The 19,495-nt window shown below is 42.0% G+C and overlaps 1 protein-coding gene across 5 annotated transcripts in view; it reads right to left on the bottom strand.

Annotated features, from left to right (window-relative positions):
- Positions 1 to 19,495, bottom strand: part of COL6A3 (collagen type VI alpha 3 chain) — a 110,469-nt gene that overhangs the window by 51,501 nt on the left and 39,473 nt on the right. For 3 of the 5 annotated variants that reach the window (XM_038748708.1, XM_038748709.1, XM_038748710.1), the window contains exons 3-7: positions 12,767 to 13,351; positions 7,293 to 7,865; positions 5,614 to 6,228; positions 3,440 to 4,039; positions 813 to 1,424 (exon numbers count right to left, since the gene is read on the bottom strand). In XM_038748708.1, coding sequence (XP_038604636.1) covers positions 813 to 1,424; positions 3,440 to 4,039; positions 5,614 to 6,228; positions 7,293 to 7,865; positions 12,767 to 13,351 — 2,985 coding nt within the window. Of the gene's footprint in view, positions 1 to 812; positions 1,425 to 3,439; positions 4,040 to 5,613; positions 6,229 to 7,292; positions 7,866 to 10,642; positions 11,243 to 12,766; positions 13,352 to 19,495 lie in introns of all 5 variants that reach the window. The other 2 variants (XM_038748713.1, XM_038748712.1) reach the window with 2 other exon arrangements.

Genomic DNA, 19,495 nt, shown 5'->3' with positions numbered 1-19,495 from the left:
TGTGTCTTTGTAATGTCCTGTTTCTCCCCAGGGTGTAGCACAGTTAAACTACATTGTAAGCACTTAATGGATGTCATTGACTAGGATATTCTTTATCAATATGAAACTGTCTCCATGTTTTACCTGTACATGCTTTTAATGGTTGTGTAAAAGCTAATAGTTTTCTCTGTCAGCTTTTGTCTTTCCAAACTAAAGAATATGAATTTTTTTGGTCTATGATCATAGGAATCTGCTGCACCCTCTTTGGTTGTCTTTCTCTACATCTTTTCTGATTCTGCAATCAGTAGTATTTATTGAGTGCTTACTATGTGTAGAGGACTGTTCTAAACCCTTAGGAGATACAATACAAGAGACATTAGCAGACACATTCCCTGCCCACACTGAGCTTTACAGTCTAGAGGGTTATTTTGGCTTTCCCCTGACGCAGGCATGGAACCAACACATAGTTTTCCCTGAGGTTTTATATTATGGCGAAAATTTGTTTTCTGTTTTTGTCTTTGGCCTTTCTGATAATGCCCAGCATTTTGTTCTTCATAGTAGATTGGACTGATGATTTGAAGGAACTGAATTTCAGAGGAGCCTAAAGTTGTAATCCTCCTCTAGATTGTAAGCTCTTTGTGGGCAGGGAATGTGTCTGTTTATTGTTATAGTGTACTCTCCCAAGTGCTCAGTATAGTGCTCTGCACACAGTAAGTGCTCAATACAATTGAATGAAGAGAAGAAATATAAAGTATGTAGTGCATATTCTAAACCATCTTGAACACTGTTGGAATTTTTCACATCTCAATATTCCTAACACATTCAACATTTACCAGGTAGAGAAGGAGTTGGACGAGGAAGGTGAGGTGGAGGTGTTGCTTGAGATGATCCAAATGAATTTATGATTCTGGTCTCCAACAGGGGAAGATCCCTGAAGTCTCTCACAGTGAACACATATTTTTGATCATTGGTGATTGTCTGCAGTTCAGGCCTATCGACATTCCTGGATCCAACCCCTATTCTGACAATGCCAGCTGATCCTAAAACTCTGGAAGGCCTAGTCACATCATCCTGAGACTTTCCACCTAGGACCAACACCAAATGTTGTGGAACCCCATCTTCGATTCTGCTTCCAGCAGATTTAACAAAGAGATTCTTGGCAACAAAGTCCAGGGCTTTGCCCGTGTTCAGGGGAGATCCCCCTTTGAACCTCAGACGGCGGAGGGCATCAAGAACTGCCGTTTGGGTTTTATGGCTTTTCAGATAAAACTCCGGGAATACATCATTGCTGAATTGAACAACCCCTATCCTCACTCGGCTGGGCCCGATGTTTAGCTTTCGAACGATCTTGGTGATGAAATCGCGAATGTGAGCCAAGCCATCTGGCCTGACGCTATCAGAACTGTCGATAAGGAAGACGATGTCAGCAGCATCACTCTCCACAACTGGAAAATGAGAAAGAGAAGAAAGAAAAAAAATTTATAATTATAAATTATAACATTATAAAATTATAAAGTTATAATTATTAAATTATAATTGACCTCCATTTGGGCTTCCAGACTACTTTGCTATGGGACAAGCATTGTTAGCTTGTGAGTTTTAGCAGAACCCTTAAAGACTTTTTTTTCCAAAATGAGGAAGATTTGCCGCTACTCCACCCCATGAACTATTACTATTTTTTTCTTTTGACATTTACCCCATTCTAGATTTGTTCCCTTTTCATTTGGGCCTATCAGGGAGGCTAATGTTAATGGTTTTAACACAAATTCAAGTCTCTTCAAAGCCATTTGAAAATGACTTATTTTCAAACCACTTTTTGGCCAGTGGATGATAAGCCAATCTTCTTTGCTTTCTTAATTTTGTAGATTTATACAATGTCTTTCTTTCTATCTTCTCTCTTCCCAGGGAAAGATGAAAGGATTCTTTTTCTTTGTCCTAAACCTCTATCTTAGATTCAATCTAATGTTCTTCTGGCAGATGGTACACACACCTTCCAAAATCTTGGGTTTCAATTTCTTCAAATTTTATCAGTTGATCACCTAGAGAGGCAGCATGGCTTAATGGAAAGAGCACTGGTTTAGGAGTCAGAGGTCATGGGTTCTAATCCCGACTCTGCCACTTGTCAGCTGTGTGACTTTGGGCAAGTCACTTAACTTCTCTGTGCCTCAGTTACCTCATTTGTAAAATGTGGATCAAGACTGTGAGCCCCAAGTGGGACAACCTGATAATCTTGTATCTATCCCAGCGTTTAGAACAGTGCTTGGCACATAGTAAGCACTTAAGAAATGCCATCATTATTATAAACTCTGCACTAGACTGTAAATTTCTTGAGGCCAGGGATTGTGACTACCATGTTTATCGTATTGTACTCTCCTAAGGAGGTAGCATGGTCTAGTGAAGAAACCCAAGCCTGGAAGTAAGAAGACCTGGATTCTAATCCCAGCTCTGCCACTTACAGGCTGTGTGACTTTAGGAAAATCACTTAACTTCTCTGTGTCTCCATTTCCTTCTCTGGAAAATGGGGATCTAATACCTGTCCTCCCACTTAGACTACGAGCCAGGTGGGTTAAGGACAGAGTAAATTGTATCTACCCCAGCACTTAGTACAGTGCTTGGCACATAGTAAGTGATTAATAAAAATATCAAAATTCTTATTATTTGGTAGAGTGCTCTGCATATACTAAGTGCTTAATAAATGCCATTGATCTTTATCATGCTCTTCAGAGAGGAAAGTCATCCAGGCATACAGAGTAGCTGAGTCATGTGGTGGAGAGAACACAGGCCTGGGCGTCAGAAAGACCTGGGTTGTAGTCCTGCTCCTCCACGTGTCTGCTGTGGGACCTTGGGCAAGTCACTTCACTTCTCTGTGCTTCATCTGTAAAATGGGGATTAAGACTGTGAGCCCCATGGGGGACATGGACTCTGTCCAACCTGAGAAGCAGCATGGTTTAGTGGAATGAGCACAGGCTTGGGAGTTCAGAGGATGTGGATTCTAATCCCTGCTCCACCACTTGTCTGCTGTGTGACCTTGGACAAGCCACTTAACTTCTCTGTGCCTCAGCTACTTCATCTGTAAAAGTGGGATTAAAACGTGAGCCCCATATGAGACAACTTGATTGCTTTGTATCTACCCCTCTGCTTAGAACAGAGCTTGGAACATAGTAAGCCTTAACAAATAAGATCATTATCATTATTATTATTATTATTATTATTATTATTATTATTATTATTATTGGTTCCTCAACACTTAGAACAGTGTCTGGCACATAGTAAATGCTTAACATACATCATTTTTTAAAAAATCCAATTCAAGACATATGTGCCAACTATGTTGCTCAGCAAAGGAGGAATATTGGATGAAGAGAACCATTCATTTTAATTTTAATTTTATTCCAAGTACCCATTTATTCCTAATACCTATTTCAATTGAAAAGTGCATTTACCAAAATGACCTTCTTACCTGGAGGAGGTAACTGAGAACTTGACAGGATCCTTTCTATCTGCTCTGAAGTCAAGGTGGTGATGGGGGTTAGGAGCTTCTGTTCAAGGCTAGGGAGCTCCCTAAAGGTGTTCACTGAGAACACGTATTCAGGACTCAGAGAGATCTTCACCAGCTCTTCAGGATCTAAATTTTTTCCTATTGTCAAAGGCGCCACCCCAACCTGTTTCACATGCCCTGCAGGCTCCTCCACATCATCATCAGCCTTCCCGGAAGCAAAGAGGATCAGGAATTGTGGTACGCCTTCTTCTATCCGACTTCCCAAGGCTCTGTCGAAGATATTTTTGGATACGTATTCCAGGGCAGTGCCTGTGTTGATTTGCCTCCCACCTTTGGGGGATAATCTTCTCACGGCACTCTGCATTTCATCTTTACTGGAATGGGCATTCAACAGAAACTCAACCTTGGGGTCTTCACTAAATTGAACCACTGCTACTCGGGTGGTGTCAAAGCCCACATCGAGATTGTCGATCAGCCTCTCAATAAAACTGCGAATATGAATAAACTCAGTCCGAGCAGCTTGGGAACCATCAATGAGAAAGACAACATCCCTTTTGGAACCTGTGAAATAGAAGACATTTTTGCACTAAGTATAAGTTGACTATGGAGCAGTCTATAAAGCCACTTCCTCTTGAAGGTGCTCCCTGATTATTCCTCTGCTACCCTAGACATACCCAAAAACCTCTCCTAGTTCAAAACTCTTATACATTTCCACACATACATATACTCATATTGGTTTATTTGAATGTAATCCCTTGTTAATACTTTCTCCCACATTCTTTTGTAAGTGGCCTGGTGGATAGAGTGCTGGCCTGGAAGTCAGAAGGACCTGGGTTCTAATCCCGGCACCACCTGACTGAGGTATGACTGTGGACAAGTCACTTCACTTCTCTGTGCCTCAGTTACATCATCTGTAAAATGCTGCTTCCCTTGATTGATTGATAGAAGGAGAGCACCTAGTTGACAACATGCCTTGCCCACAATGAGCTGAGTGAGCAAAGCAGCTTGCTGCCTCCAGACCAAAGTCTCTTGTTGTCTACTGTAGTCAATATGACTATCTAGTCACCTTACAGAACATGAGAATTCATTTTACTGAAAGGGGCACAGTAGCAGCAGAGGGAGAGATGGGGTAGAACCACTCATTCGATGAAAGAAAGATTGAAATATAGCAGAAGAGTCTAAAGGAATCATGATCAATTGTGGATCAGCTATGGGGGTTCAACTTAGATTTACAGAGTCACATTTAGGCCAGTCCCCCAAATAGCTCCCCTTCCCGTTGTAAATATGTCATTGACCACAAAGGAAACTCCGCATCTATGATGTCCTGAAAGTTTAATGTTTGAAGTTTGGGTAGATAGGGGAAGTGGGAATGGCTGGAATATGTTCTGTTTCTGGACTGTGAGCCCACTGTTGGGTAGGGACCGTCTCTATATGTTGACAACTTGTACTTCCCAAGCGCTTAGTACAATGCTCTGCACACAGTAAGCTCTCAATAAATACGATTGATTGATTGATTGATTGGACAAGTAGTTCATTATGGGTCGATGAAGGGAAAAGTAGTGTGGCCTAATGAGAAGCAGCATGACCTAGTAGAAAGAGCTTGGGATGGGGAGTCAAAGGACACAGGTTCTAATTCTGCCTCTGCCAATTACTTGCTGCGTAACATTGGGCAAGTCACTTAACTACTCTATGCCTCAGTTTCCTCAAATGTAAATTGGAGCTTACACACCTATTCTCTCTCCTACTTAGACTGTGAGTCCCGTGTGGGACAGGGACTGTGTCCAACTTAATTAACTTGTTCCTACCGCAGTGCTTAGATCAGTGTTTGACACATAGTAAGAGCTTAACAAATACCATAAAAAAGTTAGAGACCTTGGGTGTTCCTTCCCTAACCATGAGGATGGGTCTCCCAGAAGGCAACCTCTAAGGTTCCTCTAAGCTTTCCAATGCTTCTATCAGATACAGGCTCCTGGACTCGAGAGCTGACCACTCTCTGCTCTTCCTAATCCTTTCCCTTCCCTCGTTCCTCTCCTCCCAACCAATCACTACCTGGGAGCCATCACCCAGCCAATCAGGACAACCACTCCTTTAGAGATGTAACAATTGTACAACCCAACCAATAGATTTCCCTTCACCTGGGAGGATTTGAGAGAACGTCACATCTGGCTCCAACTTTTCAAGTTCTTCCCGTGTAAGCTGAGACACTCTTTCTGAGATGACCTGCTGAACGGAATTGAGCTGTCTGAAGGTAGGGATGGCCACTGCAAAATCTGGGACATAGGAGATTGTCTGCATCTCTGTGATATCAGCGTTCCCTATCCCTATGCCAAAGGGCACCGTGCCACTTCTCTTCAGGACCACTGAGGGTCCTCTCACATCATCCTGGGATCTGTCGGCTGTCAGGAGGATGAGAAACTGGGGGACACCTTCTGTGATCCGGCTTCCCGCTGGGACAGTGAAGATATTCTTCAGGACAAAATTCAGGGCTGCCCCCGTATTGAGGGAGGACCCGCCCATGTGGGCCAAGCTGCGAATGCCATTGACCACACTCTGCTGATCATTGTAGGTATTCAGGTAGAATTCAGGTCGGGCCCTTTCACAATATTGCACCACACCTACTCTGACCCGATCTGGGCCCACATCCAAACTTTCCACCACTCTCTGAAGAAACTCTTTCATTAAAGGGAAACCACTTCTGACACCATCAGAGCCATCGATCAGAAACACAACGTCCTTCTTTTCACCTGGGTCTAGAGACAAATAATAAAATGACACTCAGACATGCCACATAATGGCAAAGAAGTTTTCTTCGGTGTAGCTTAGATAGCTTCAAGTCAACAAATTTGATTCTCACACATTTTCAAGGCCAGGTGCATTGATGGTTTTGCTTAGGGATGTCACTCTAAAACAAAGGTATGTATTGTGTTGGTGGACATCTTTGGCCCTTGTGATTTATTTGGACCCATTATTCAGTTTGGGAAATGTTTTGTTTTAATAAAATAAGACTTTCATAGGCTATTCCCTTTTCCCATATGATGGTTGCTGAGGTGACCACAAATTTAATTGCAAATTCTTGACAAGCTCATAACAGTTCATTGCAAAAAAAAAAAAAACCAACCAGAAAAACAGTAACACTCTTGGGCAGCAGCTGACAATCAAGCTGACTGTGGGAAAACCATGCCCGAGGATGCAGTCTCAAGGAAGAAAAAACCTGGAAGAGTAGACCTCAGCCAAACATACTTCACCCAGTCTTTTGCTAACTAGTGCCACCAAGTGCTTTTCACAACTCCTCCTTTCCCTGGAAAACCAGACTGCAAATACTGGCTCTGGTAAAAAAAAAAAAAAAAAAAAAAAAAATTGGATTTTGCTATCTTTTCTCCCAAAATATATTTTCTTTGCCCTGCAATCACTTGGCCAGATATATACATATATATCTATATATATATATATATATATATAGATATATATGTATATATATATATATATATATATATATATATATATAGATACATATATTTTAATAATGAGCAGTATGGCCTAAGGAATAGAGTTTGGGACTGGAGTCAGAAGGACCTGGGTTGTAATCCCGGACACACCACTTGTCTGCTATGTGGCCTTGGGCAATTCACTTAACTTCTCTGGGCCTGAGTTACCTCATATGTAAAATGGAGATGAAGACTGTCAGCCCCATGTGGGAAAGGGACTGTGTCCAACCTGATTAGCCTGTATCTACCCCAGTGCTTAGAACAGTGCTCCAAACATAGTAAGCTGTTAACAAATATCATCATTATTATTACATTGGAAACAAATGTACCTTGTGGCTGGGCCCCATTCTGCACTGATTTTAGAAGATTCACAATCTGGGGGTGCAGCTCTCCAATTTTGGGGAGAGACTCAGCAGCTAGAATAAATTCCGGAGCCAACACAATCTGCTGGAGTTCTGTAGGATCTGCATTGCGGGCTTGGAAAATGAAGGGCACCACCCCCGTTCTCCTCAGGTAGTCTGCGGGCTGAGCCACGGAATCAGCTGATCTTCCAGCGACAAGGAGCACCAAGAACTGCAGCACCCCTTCATCAATCCTACTCCCAGCCGATGTGACAAAAATGTTTCTCCGGGCGTAATCCAGGGCCGCACCTACATTCAGGGTTTTGCCCGTTTTGATCTTCATTTTCCTCACCACACCCAAGATCTCTGCCTTTTGTTGGTGATCGGCAAACCTGGATTCTACTTTGACATTGTCACTGTACTGAGCCACTGCTACTCTGGTGCCATTGGGCTTTACATTGAGTTGGTCAATAATTTTATACAGGAAGTCCCTGACAACAGGGAACTGACCCGAAAGGTTGATTGAACCGTCAAAAAGGAAAAGAATGTCTCTCTTGGTCTCTAGAATGAAAACAAAATGAAGACATCATAAAATAAATTTAAATGCATGTAACCAAATGCACAGAACTTGATTTGAGTCACACATAACATTAGTTTCGTAATACAACTGACTAAACCCAGATGTGAACTCAGATGTCTCAGGAGAAAAGAAACTCTGGCCCAGCTGCCTCTAAGCTTTCTAATTCCATCCTTTATTGAGTTAAATGCTTGACTTATGAGGTTAAGATCAGCCCAACTGAACCAAACAAATGGCCCAACTAACCCAATACACTGAGTTCTGCCAGAACACGTGTTTTCACTATGTGTTTGGAATAGAATGGGAAGGCGGAATTAGGGAACACTCTTCTGAGAAGGCATATCTTTCAGGAGATGGTGTGTTGTGGGTCTCAGAAGATGATGGCTCTGCTCAGGCCTGCAGCACCTAAACCAGCACTCTACTCCTGCTGTATCTCATTGCTTCACACCTGAATTTACAGATACAACAGTGAGTTCTAGCTCCTGTCCAACCCAGCTGGGATCTCCTGACCAAACCCAAGAGTGAAAATGGCAGAATGCACCTGCTCTGACTGTAAACTAATAGTGTACAGCCTTTGAGTGGGCAGTAAAGGCTTTCTCCATTGCTCCAGGGGATGACTATTCGGTGTAAGCTGAGGATGGGTGCCCTTTAAAATTTAGAATCCCACCCCCATCACCACCAGCTGAACGTGCCCAGGGGGCTGCTGCCTTGTTTACAGGACCGGGAGTCCCTGTCAATGAGGAAACTCAGGAGGGGAAGAAGAAACAGAGGACCCCTCTGTATAGCTGATGCCTCCAAGAACATTGGGTTTGGAGTACTTGGTCCCCTATTTCTGGAGTTCCAGAATAATCCCAAGATCCAGGTAAGCCCATAAACAGGAACCAGCCTAAAGTGAGCATTCATCCTGCTTTTGGCAGATTGAGTACACAATTTGGGTTCCATCCTGCCATCCCAAAAAATAGGGCTGGTAAGACTCCTTAGAGACCCACTTTTATCTGGGGTGGCAAGAGGTGTCCCAACAGGGAGAGCAGCAGTGAGGTGGTCGGTGAGGCAGCCAAAGCTGTCAACCCTCCTCCTCAACTTCCTTCTCCTCTTTCTCATCTTTCTCTTCTTTTTCCTTCTTCCTCGCCTCTGCTACTGAGTTATCCATTTCCACTGTTGTCTTAACCACTACAGTACACCAGAAACTTCCAGAAATCTGTCCACAACAACTGTGGGCCCAGAAAAACGGCAGCTGTGAAGGAGAATCAGGAGCAGAGGGAGTGGTTGGAGTGGGGTAGCTTTGGCAGGATGAATGTTTATGTAGATGTGACTAAGTGCCTTTGTGTGTTGATGTGTGGATGTTGTGTTTCTGTGTGTGTATAAGCATATATTCATGGGCCTATTGCCCCCCGTCTCTCATTTTTCCTTTATCACTTTCTCCTCTGTTTAACCCTGTCTTCCTGTCTTCTAGGGATGGATTTGTCGGAGCTCCATCTTCTGTCCCACTTTCTTTTCTGGAAAATATGATCCCCTTAAACCACATCGTTACTCAACCCCTAGGGGACAGCTGCTGCCCAAAGTGAGCATCCAAGGGACTCAGGTGACTGAGAGCCAAGGGGTACCCTACTTGGAGGGCAGTGTGAGTTCAGAGCACTGTGCCACCCTGTCATTTTGTCCAGGATGCAGATGAGGGTCAGCTCCACATGCCTGCCTTAAGGGCAGGATCTCAGAGAGGAGGGGGTGATTTAAGGTCAGTTGCACTCTGCCGGCCTTAACCTAATCCAGAGTACCAGATCTGCGTTTCTTTCATGAGGCTAAACTTTCTGGCCTTGATCATCTTTGATGGTAAACAGCTTTATCATTTAAACATGTAGAGATGGAGTAAAAAGTAATTCCATCCCACTTGGAACTGGGACAGAGAGACATAAAGCTGTCGTGGTCCACCTTTCTCACTCAGGGCTGTTCCAGATAGTCTTTCTGCATATTCCTGTTCCCTTTTATCTTCCTTTACAGATGGCTAAGAGCCTTTCAGGCCTAAGTGAAACCAGGTTCAGTGGATAATATGCATTTCCCAAAACCAAATAATTATTGGGAAATTCAACCTGGCAGAATGTTATTTACAGAACTAACTGCCAAATTGAATGTACTGTGATATGGAACTCTGAACTTGGATGGGACAGCTCTGTCCTCCATCATTCTTGCACATCTCTGCAGGAGTTATGGGTCAGTGCTTGGAGGCATAATAGGGCCCAGAATAAAAAGTCCGTTGAACAAATTGACTCGCTTCTAAACTGTCATGCATGAAACTTCTGACAACTCTTGAACTTGCTAAAATGTGCCTGCCCAATGCCTTATTAAGTTTCCTTTTGCTCTCTGCATCTTTGAACTGTATTGATCTCGTTGCCAGGGTGTCTTCCATTTCTTGCTGGTGCCCAAGTTATGTGTGATCATTTTCAACTCTAACTGAACTTAAAAGTTTTTAGGATTCAAAGACAGGCGGGCTATATCAGTCCCCAAACAACTGAACATCTGGTCACCCATGACCTCCAACCAAACTGAAGGAAATGTGGCTTCTGTGCTTCTCCTGTGCATGCTCCATTTTGAAACTTTATCAGAGGTGATGCAGAATCACTTTCCCGCCCTTTCCAGAAGTTCAGGACAGAGGGATTGGCCTTCCTAAATGGCAGAGAGTTAAGCAATGGCACCTTCAGTCTAACCACCCCTTGAGGAAGTAAACTGTTTGAAAAAAAAAGTCAACATGCAGAAAGGTAAATGTTACCTGTAGGGGCTAGTGGAACTTCTTCCACACCTCCACTAATCATTTCGGTTAAGGGCTGAATCAATTGCTGGGATAAGGCTGGCAGAGAACTGAAATCATCCATAAGATACGCTTGGCTTGGGTTAAACGCGATCTGCTCAAGTTCTGCCTGATCAGCGGCGCTAGTTCCCACAGAAAAGGTCAACACACCAGCCCGGGCTAGGGCATTGGAAGCAGGTAAGTAAGGATCAGCAGACCGCCCCGTGGTGAGCAGGAGTAAGAGCTGGGGGACATGTTCATTTATCCTGCTCCCTCCTGCTTCAGTGAAGTGGTTTGAGAGGACAAAGTCTAATGCGGAGCCAATATTCAGTGTTGACCCCCCTTTGAGCTGTAGCTGGCTCAGCCGGGCCAGCAAATCTGACTTTGACTGGTACGTGTTTAAATAGAACTCAGTTTCTGGAGTTTCGCTAAACTGAACTAAACCGACTCGGATATTGTCACGCCCAACATCAAGGCTGTTAACTAGATTCTTAACAAAGTCGCGCACATAATGGAAGTTGGCATTTCCAACGTTGAGTGATCCATCCAAAAGAAAGATGATATCCCTTTTGTTTACGTGAACTGCAGTGGAGCATAGAAAACAAAGTGAGATACTCATAGAAAACACACCGAAATTAAGATCCTTCATATTTGCAAGGCACATGCGTTTGTAGCACAGAGAGAAATGGTGAGGCAGGTGTGTCCGTGGGATAAAATATGGCAGATAACAGCATATTTTTTTCTTAAATTTGAGGCATTCGGTACAGCACCGTACTAGCTGAAATGAAGCTGTGAAGCTTAGCCTATGAAAAGTTTTAATGCCTATTTCACTGCCCTCATAGCTTGCCAGTGACTACCTAAAGTCACTCATCCTGGGGCTGAATTTTTATGCTGTTCTTTGCTTTAATTACATTCTCCTAGCACCCAACTAAATGGTATCCTCTTAGAACACTACACTGGGTCCGTTTCTCTCATCAGATTTTCACCTTACTTTGGACAAAATCAATCAGTTCCTGGAAAATAATTTAAATAGCTTCAAATGATAGATGAACTATCAAAAGTAAAATTGTTCCCCATTGTTGAAGGCAGATTTTGATGGCCATTTTCAAAATATTAACCAGAAAACTGGTTATTGAAAATTGTCACTCAATGACGCTCTCTCAGCTTAAGTCACTTGGCCAATATCATACCTGAGAGCAGATAGCTCTGTGGCTGTGGAAATTCTCACACGTGTCCTCCCAGCCCTTACTGGGGTTTTTGATTAAGATACAGGTGCTTGCTACCTGTCACAAGGTCTGTTTAATGCCTAATTATGGGAAAGAAAAAGCCTGATCTTTAACAGCAGAATGTTTCCCATGGAATACTCAGCATAGGAATCAAAAAGACTGTTTTATTTTGTTCATTTCAGAAGGCACTGTTTCATTTTTTTAATTAACCGTGTGCCTGAACATTGAGAGCTGGGCCCTTAACTGAAATTTGGGGACTTAATTGAAAGAAAAATTTTCCCTTATTGGCCAGTTTACAAAAAACTTTTGCATGCAGTTGTATGGCTATGAAACTTGTGAAGACATCAAAGCTTGGCATTTAAAATAACAAATGTTCTTCCAGTTGGCATGCAGGCATGCAATACAGTATAAGCACAAAGCAACTCTAAAGAAGCCAGTTAGGGTGAAAAGTTCTGTGTCCGTGATATTCATCTTAATTAAGGACAGTTGGATTTAACCCATCTGGTTTCTGGCCTGATTTTTCAAGGCTCGCAGAATAGTTTATGAACTTTCATTTGAGATTCAATCCGATAACAATGAATATTCTCTTGCCCGTGTAACTTTGGGAAAGGAATAAAATCTGAAAATTGCTCTTCAGAGTCCTCATTTCAGAGAAAGGACTCGAAAATTTACGGTGCGCTAGGATTCCTAGTATGATGGCCCAAACTGTGTCTCACGCTTCTCTGTTTTTGTCTGTGAGTAAGCATAAGATCGATTTTTCTCAATCTTTGGGGTCTGAGCTGTTGGTACAACAAACTACATGAAACAATTCCTTCCTTAACAGCCTCTACTTGAGGAATAGTCCATTTACGTTTTGTAAGTTTAAATACCATGTGGTTACCTTGCATTGTTCCAGAGAGGGTTCTTAAAGGTGCCAGAAAATTAAGCAGAATGCCTTGCAAGGGTACATTTTTGAATTCATCTGGAGAGAATACCAAGGATGAATCAAAGGCAATATCTTCCAGTTCATCTTTTGCAGCCAGTCTGGATCCAATGGCAAAAGCCAATATGCCGTTTCTCTTCAGTTCCTGGGCTGGTTGGTGGACATCATCTAGTGACTTACCACCCGTAAGGAGCACCAGAAGCTTTGGAACGCCTTCTGCAGCCCGGTGTCCAGCTGAACTGGTAAAGAAGTAGTTCCGAACATAGTCCAATGCTGACCCCGTATTGCGTGCTGGACCATCGAGAAATTTTACTCGCCTCAGAGCCATCACAATGTCCCTTTTTGTTTGAAAGGTATTAAAATAGAACTCTGGCTTTACAGAGTCCGCATATTGTGCCACTGCTACCTGGATAAGATCCTGTCCAATTTCCAGCTTTTGGATGACTCTGACCAGGAATTCACGGATTGCATTGAAGCTGGCTACTCCCAAGGAGGATGAGCCATCTATCAGGAAGACTATGTCTCTCTTGTTGACTTCTACAACTGCAGAGAGCAATATAATACAGTGAGTGGACATGTTCAGTCAGCAACGTTTTACTAAGAATCACTCAACAAAGCATGAATAAAACAGAAGCTCCCAGTCTGTGATGGGCTTAAAGCCAGTGGGAGTCTTGGGGAGGGGAAATCCTTAATACTGCATCCTACGTTTTTACCTGAATCATATTTGGCTCCATCGCTAATCAATGAGAGATTTTCCTGCTGTTAGTACCTGACAGGCAATGCCACAGGGAAAGAGCAAGCTCGGTTTCAGTCAGTTGTCGGCTTCATGCATCATCACCAAAATTGTCAGAAAGAGTCTGACGGACAAAATCACTCCACTTGGCTTTTGGAGTCCAAATTGAAGTTGCAGTTTTACTCTGAGGGAAAGTGACTATTGTACCTGCAGCCAGAGCTAAGGAAAAACATGGATCATTCTACCTTATCTGGCCAAGGACAGAGTAGTGTTTTTGTTTTGTTTTTTTGTGTGTAAGCCAAATGCAACCACATTTTCAACTTTATGAAAGATTGAAGACCCCTCCTCAAGTTGAACCTCAACTTCCCATCCAAGAAGGCACAGAATTCCCAATCATGGCTTTCTTCCCAAAACTAAGCAGGACATTGTCTGAAATAGTTCTGAAGCTGAATCTAGGTTGCCAGCAGCATGATCTCTTGATGTGAGAATGAGCAGGGGAAGGGCTAGAGATGGGTCCAGGTAAGCCAGAGAGCACATAGCAGAATTCTCCTAGCAAACACTCTCTCTGGTCTCACTCGTGGCATGCCTGGACCTGCCACTTCTCCCAACTTCCTGTCTGAATTTAGACTCCAGACTCTGCTGCTGCCAGGTGGCGCAGCACCGGCTCTGGCAAGGACCAGCAAAGATACACCTTGAGCACCTCATTGCTGGTCCTTGGCCACCCCCCCTCTCCTCATTTCTGGAAAGAAAGCAGTGGGGATGGTGAGGGAGAGGAGGTTACCCCAACCGAAGTAAAGATTAATAAATAACCAGGAATAGCCTTATGTTGTAAAATCCTAAAATTAACTCAAATAGTATTTATTGAGCACCTACCATGCGCAGGGCAATGTACTAAGTTTTTGGGAGAGGACAATAGAGATAAAAGATATGGCCCTTGCCTTCAAGAAACTTTTATTCTAAGGGGCGAGCAGAACACAAAACTGTTTATGTTGGGAAGAAAAAGAGAAACAACTGGCAATAGCCAGAGACGGGAAAGATGGATAAGTGAGAAGCACTGTGGCCTGGTGGCAAAAGGATGGGCCCGAGAGTCAAAGGACATGGGTTCTAATCCTAGCTCTGCTATGTATCTGTTATGTGACCTCGGGCAGGTCACTTAACTTCTCTAGGCTTTGGTTATCTTATCTGTAAAAATGGAGATTGAGTGTGAGCCCTATGTGGGATGGAGACTGTTTAACCTGATTATCTTGTATAATGGTACTTGTTAAGCACTTATGTGACAGGCACTGTATTAAGCGCTGGGTGGATACAGGCAAATCTAGTTGGGCAAATTCCTGTTCCATGTGTTGCTCACAGTCTCAGTCTCCATTTAACAAATATCGTAACTGAGGCATAGAGAAGTGAAATGACTTGCCCAAGGTCACACTGTGGCTAGGATTAGAAGCTGTGTCCTTTCCCAGTGCTTAGTATAGTGCCTGGCACATACTAAGTGCTTAATAAATACAGTTAAAAAAAGTAAAGAAGCACAGCAGTGGTAGAGTTTGTAAATCAATATGTACATAGATGCTCTAGGAGACTGTGAGCATGTAAATGTTGTGGTGATAGTTGGTTGTGAGTTGGGAAGAAGAAAATTAACAGGCGAATGTAAACCGATCCAGGAGAGGTTTCTGGAGGATATTGAAGATGGGAGAGTTGAGATTAATTATTGAGTTTAAAATGATTATACTGTGCCAAGTACTGTGTTTAAACTCTGGGGAAGAAACATAGTTATCAGATTGGACAAAGGTACCATCCAACAGAGATTTCACAATCTGATGCATTTAAAGGGAGGATCCTGCCCTCTATACCTCAAGGAGGAAACTCAGATTAACTGAGACTGTTTCACCAAGATGCTTATAACCAGACATTTAATCACTATGAAATCCACTGAACAGTAGATTCCTTAAGGACAGGGACCCTGTTGTTGGAACCTGCAATTTCTCTCAATATTAGTGCACTGCACTGTACCAAAGAGATGCTCAATAAATAGTGGTGATGGTGTTTGTGGTGATGATGAAATGAAGATGATGATGAAAACCGAGCTCATTTGGGATGATTCAATGAAAAAGGAATCCTATGTAGTGTCATCAAATGCTCAGTGATTCCTTACCCTCACCAAAAATGGAAACAATTGCAGAAAATGCATTCTCTTTTTTCTGACCATTTTCTGTTTCCTTTAACTATCTGTATGTTTTACATTATTAATCAGTATCATTTATTCACCAAAATTACTTAGCAGTAACTATTTCCAAGGTTATGTTGAACTCTGTAAATTATGTACTTACCATTTTCAGAAGAAACATGAAATGCATAAACTCTAGAACTAAACCCTGAAAAACTCTCATATCAGGAATACTTTCAATGTATATGACCAAAGCAAATATAATCATCTTGTTGAAAGCTTCAGGAAAGCACACAGCCTAGTGTAAATATTATAGAAATATTCATAATCTCTCCAGGGTATTTTGTTCAAGGTAAAAGCAAATAGATTTCAACCCTGCATATGAATCTGTATTGATATTTTCTTCTACTTCTGTTGCTAAACTGAAACCCAGATGAACCAGAACACCTCTTAGGAGTGAAAATTAAATTATCACCTCATAAATATCTGGGTCCCTTGAAAGAGATTATTAACCTCATGTGCATGAGTATTTTCGTCCCCAAAGAGAGACATTTTTCACCTAGGGCATCAGACTCTATATTAGAGCTCTGCCCAGCTGACATTTCCTAGGTAATTTTGCAATTTTCTGGGACTAGTTACAAAAATAATGTTGCACAGTTTTTCTTGAATTATCCCAAAGTGAGGTACTGAGTAGAGTTCCTCAAACTAATTTCACCAGGAAAGTTCAACTTGATCACAGAATCATAACACTCCAGAGCTGGAAGGGGCAGAAGGGGGTCATCCAGTCCAATCCCCTGCATCCATGTAGGCAAAAAGAAGCAGGACACAGGAACAACCACACTAAACTAGATCCAAAGGGAATGCTCTGTTCCCTGGGGCAAGGCCAACCCTGTATCTCCTACAAAGGCTTGGAATCATCTAGATTGACCAATTGCCCTTCTTTGAAGCCTAGGGGTCATTTTCTCGTTGAGAGATCTTGCCTTTGAAACAGGCACAGCCTAGATGTGTTCTTGCTCCCGGGACTGAACTGGAGAAGGAAGGAATTCAAAGTACAACTATATATAGATGCAGATATATACGAACTGCAGAGGGAGGCAACTGAGCTACCCACCACTAAGAAAACATGCTTAGTTGGGTCTTTTAACCCTGAGTTGGCAAATCAAGTTACAAGACTCTAACTTGTTTTTGAAGTGTGTGCATTTAAAGGGCTGATATTAGTTTTGCAGCTGAAAAAAATTATGCTACAGGCCCAAGAAATTTCCTTTAACATGAGGCAAGTGTCATTAGCCAAAGCAAGGGCCATGCAGATGCTATGGATCAGATTCAGTAAAAAGACGGCCTTTCCCACAGCATGATTTCTTTTAGAGTCTGGATTTGTGGGACAGAATTAACATTTGCAAGCACTGGAATCATGGACCCCACCTCTCAGTGATGTTGAGAGTCTATAATGAGGTCACTGTGGGGAAAACATTGAGAGAAAATGACAAGTACTAATTTGCCGCAATGTTGCAGTTTAGTTGAAGGTGATGTCTTTTCAAACACATTATAGCACCAGAAGAATAGAAAATAAAAATTGAATTTAAATCTTACTCTGTTTAAATTAGGCTTCATTTTTGCACTTTTTCACGTTTGCCACTTTATAGCATTTTGCATCTATCTTTGGTACCACTGGAAAGTAGTAATGTTCATATTTGTAGTATTAAAGAATGTATTTTGCAGAGTAAAATTTCAACCAGCTTTATTGGACTAAATAACTTCATCAGTTCTTCAGGAAGAGGACTATTTCTAGATTAGAGTGTCTGAAATCTATTTAGAATATAATTGTAAAAAAAAAATCATTGCAATAGTGTCTCAAGCGATATTTACTTCAGAAAGCAGTGTGCCCTAGTAGAAAAATCAAGGACCTGGGAGTCAGAGGACTTGGGTTCTAATCCTGACTCCACAGCCTACCTGCCATATGTGACCTTGGGCCAGTAACTTAACTTCTCTGGACCTCAGTTCCCTCATCTGTAAAATGGGGATTCAAAACCTGTTCTCCCTAATACTTAGACTGTGAGTCCCATGTGTTCTAACCCAATTATCTTGAACCTATCCAGTGCTTAATACAGTGCTTGGCATGTAGTAGGCACTTAACAAATTCCATTATTATTATTATTATTATCATCATCATTATTATTGTTATATCCTGAGAAAGGATTGCAAAATCTCAGCCTTTGGGGCACTATTAACCTCTCCTAGTTGTTTAGCCAAAATAGTTGCCACCTTCCACCACCATTCCTCAAGAACAATTCCAGAGAGAGTATTGTGTTAGCACAATTATTGAATAACACCGTAGTTGGCTTTTATAATTAGGCTGGACTAAATCAAATATCCAGATTTTACAGCTGAACCTGATTCCCTCTGAGGAAGAAGGTGTCTATGACCTTGAGTTTTTTTCATTCCTTATTTCCCCATTTATTATCAAAATTGCATCTGGATTCCCTCCTACTTGAGGGAGCCCTGAGGAATTGCAAGATTCTGAGTGTTGGGGGACAAACAGAAATCTCCCCCTACTTTGTACTTCGATCCTGCATCACACCATAGACCTGAATTTTTACCAAATGTGAGGGAGAATTGAGCTCAACAAGTTACATTCTCCCAGTCACTAAGGCCTTGGGAAAAGTTAGGTCTGGTAATTTCATTAACTCTTTTGGTGCATAGAATCACTAGTGAAAAAGCAGTCTTCAGTACTGAATTTATTCACTGGAAATTGTTTTCCATTAACATTATCAACCAGAAACAAGGTTATTTTATGAAGACTGGAGGACACATCTGCCTAGAGCTAGCCTAAAACTCAATCCTGACCTAATATGGGATTGTACCATGCAGAGAAAATGAACCTCTTTGGAGCAATGTATTGTTCCATCCAGGGCCTTCCCCAGAGGAGGTCTGCTTCATCTATCGCTTTCCAGGTATCATCCTTTACCCAGTTCTCCCCTGGGTTCTTGAAGCAGACCTAAGACTCTGGATGGACTAGTGATGGAGCACAGGGTAGCCAGAACTTGGGACAAAAGCTACCAAGTGAACAAACTCCCAGGATTTTCAGAAAGAACTTGTTTCATGGACAACTTTAAGACTCCTGCCTATCATTTTTTCTAGCTGAAATTGTTAGAGAATGGATCAGTGGCTTTAACCTCTACAAGCCACGGGAATTAGTGATATTTTCTCAAGTTTTTCCAGTGTAGACCTCACCAATAGTCATCATCAGAGATATTTATTAAGGACTTACTATGTGAAGAGCACTGTTCTAAGCACTTGGGAGAGTACAGTACAACAGAATTGGTAGACACTTTCCCTACACTCACATATGAGACTATCTGACTCAGGTTGTATTTAAAACAATACACATAACCCTTTGAAGAAATTTTAATCATAACTATTAAGCTCCTGCCTCAGATGCTGAATACACTTCAGAGGCTAAGGAAGAATGCCATAAATTTCCAATTGTTTACCTTTAAGATTAGAATGAATGTTTCAATCTCAAGAAAATGTGCATTTCATAGTTTTCCTGGTTGGAATTGTTGACCAGTTAGCCAAAACCTCCTTCCAGTCTGAAACATCTCCCAGCCCTCCAAAAAAATGTTGATTTTTTTTTTTTTTAATCATTGGTACAAAGTAGCTATTGGCTTTTTCAACAATATGTTCCTTTCAATGTAGGATACACTGTATTAAGCCCAGGTTACCTGACCTACTTCTTTCAGTTCTTCAGCAGAACCTTCAAGATGTTTCTCCATCACATATGGCTGTAGTCTAGTCT

Source organism: Tachyglossus aculeatus, chromosome 7, assembly GCF_015852505.1.
Source record: "Tachyglossus aculeatus isolate mTacAcu1 chromosome 7, mTacAcu1.pri, whole genome shotgun sequence".
Classification (NCBI taxonomy): Eukaryota; Metazoa; Chordata; class Mammalia; order Monotremata; family Tachyglossidae; genus Tachyglossus; species Tachyglossus aculeatus.
The sequence above is the reverse complement of the archived record's forward strand: the minus strand, read 5'-3'. Positions and strand labels throughout refer to the sequence as shown.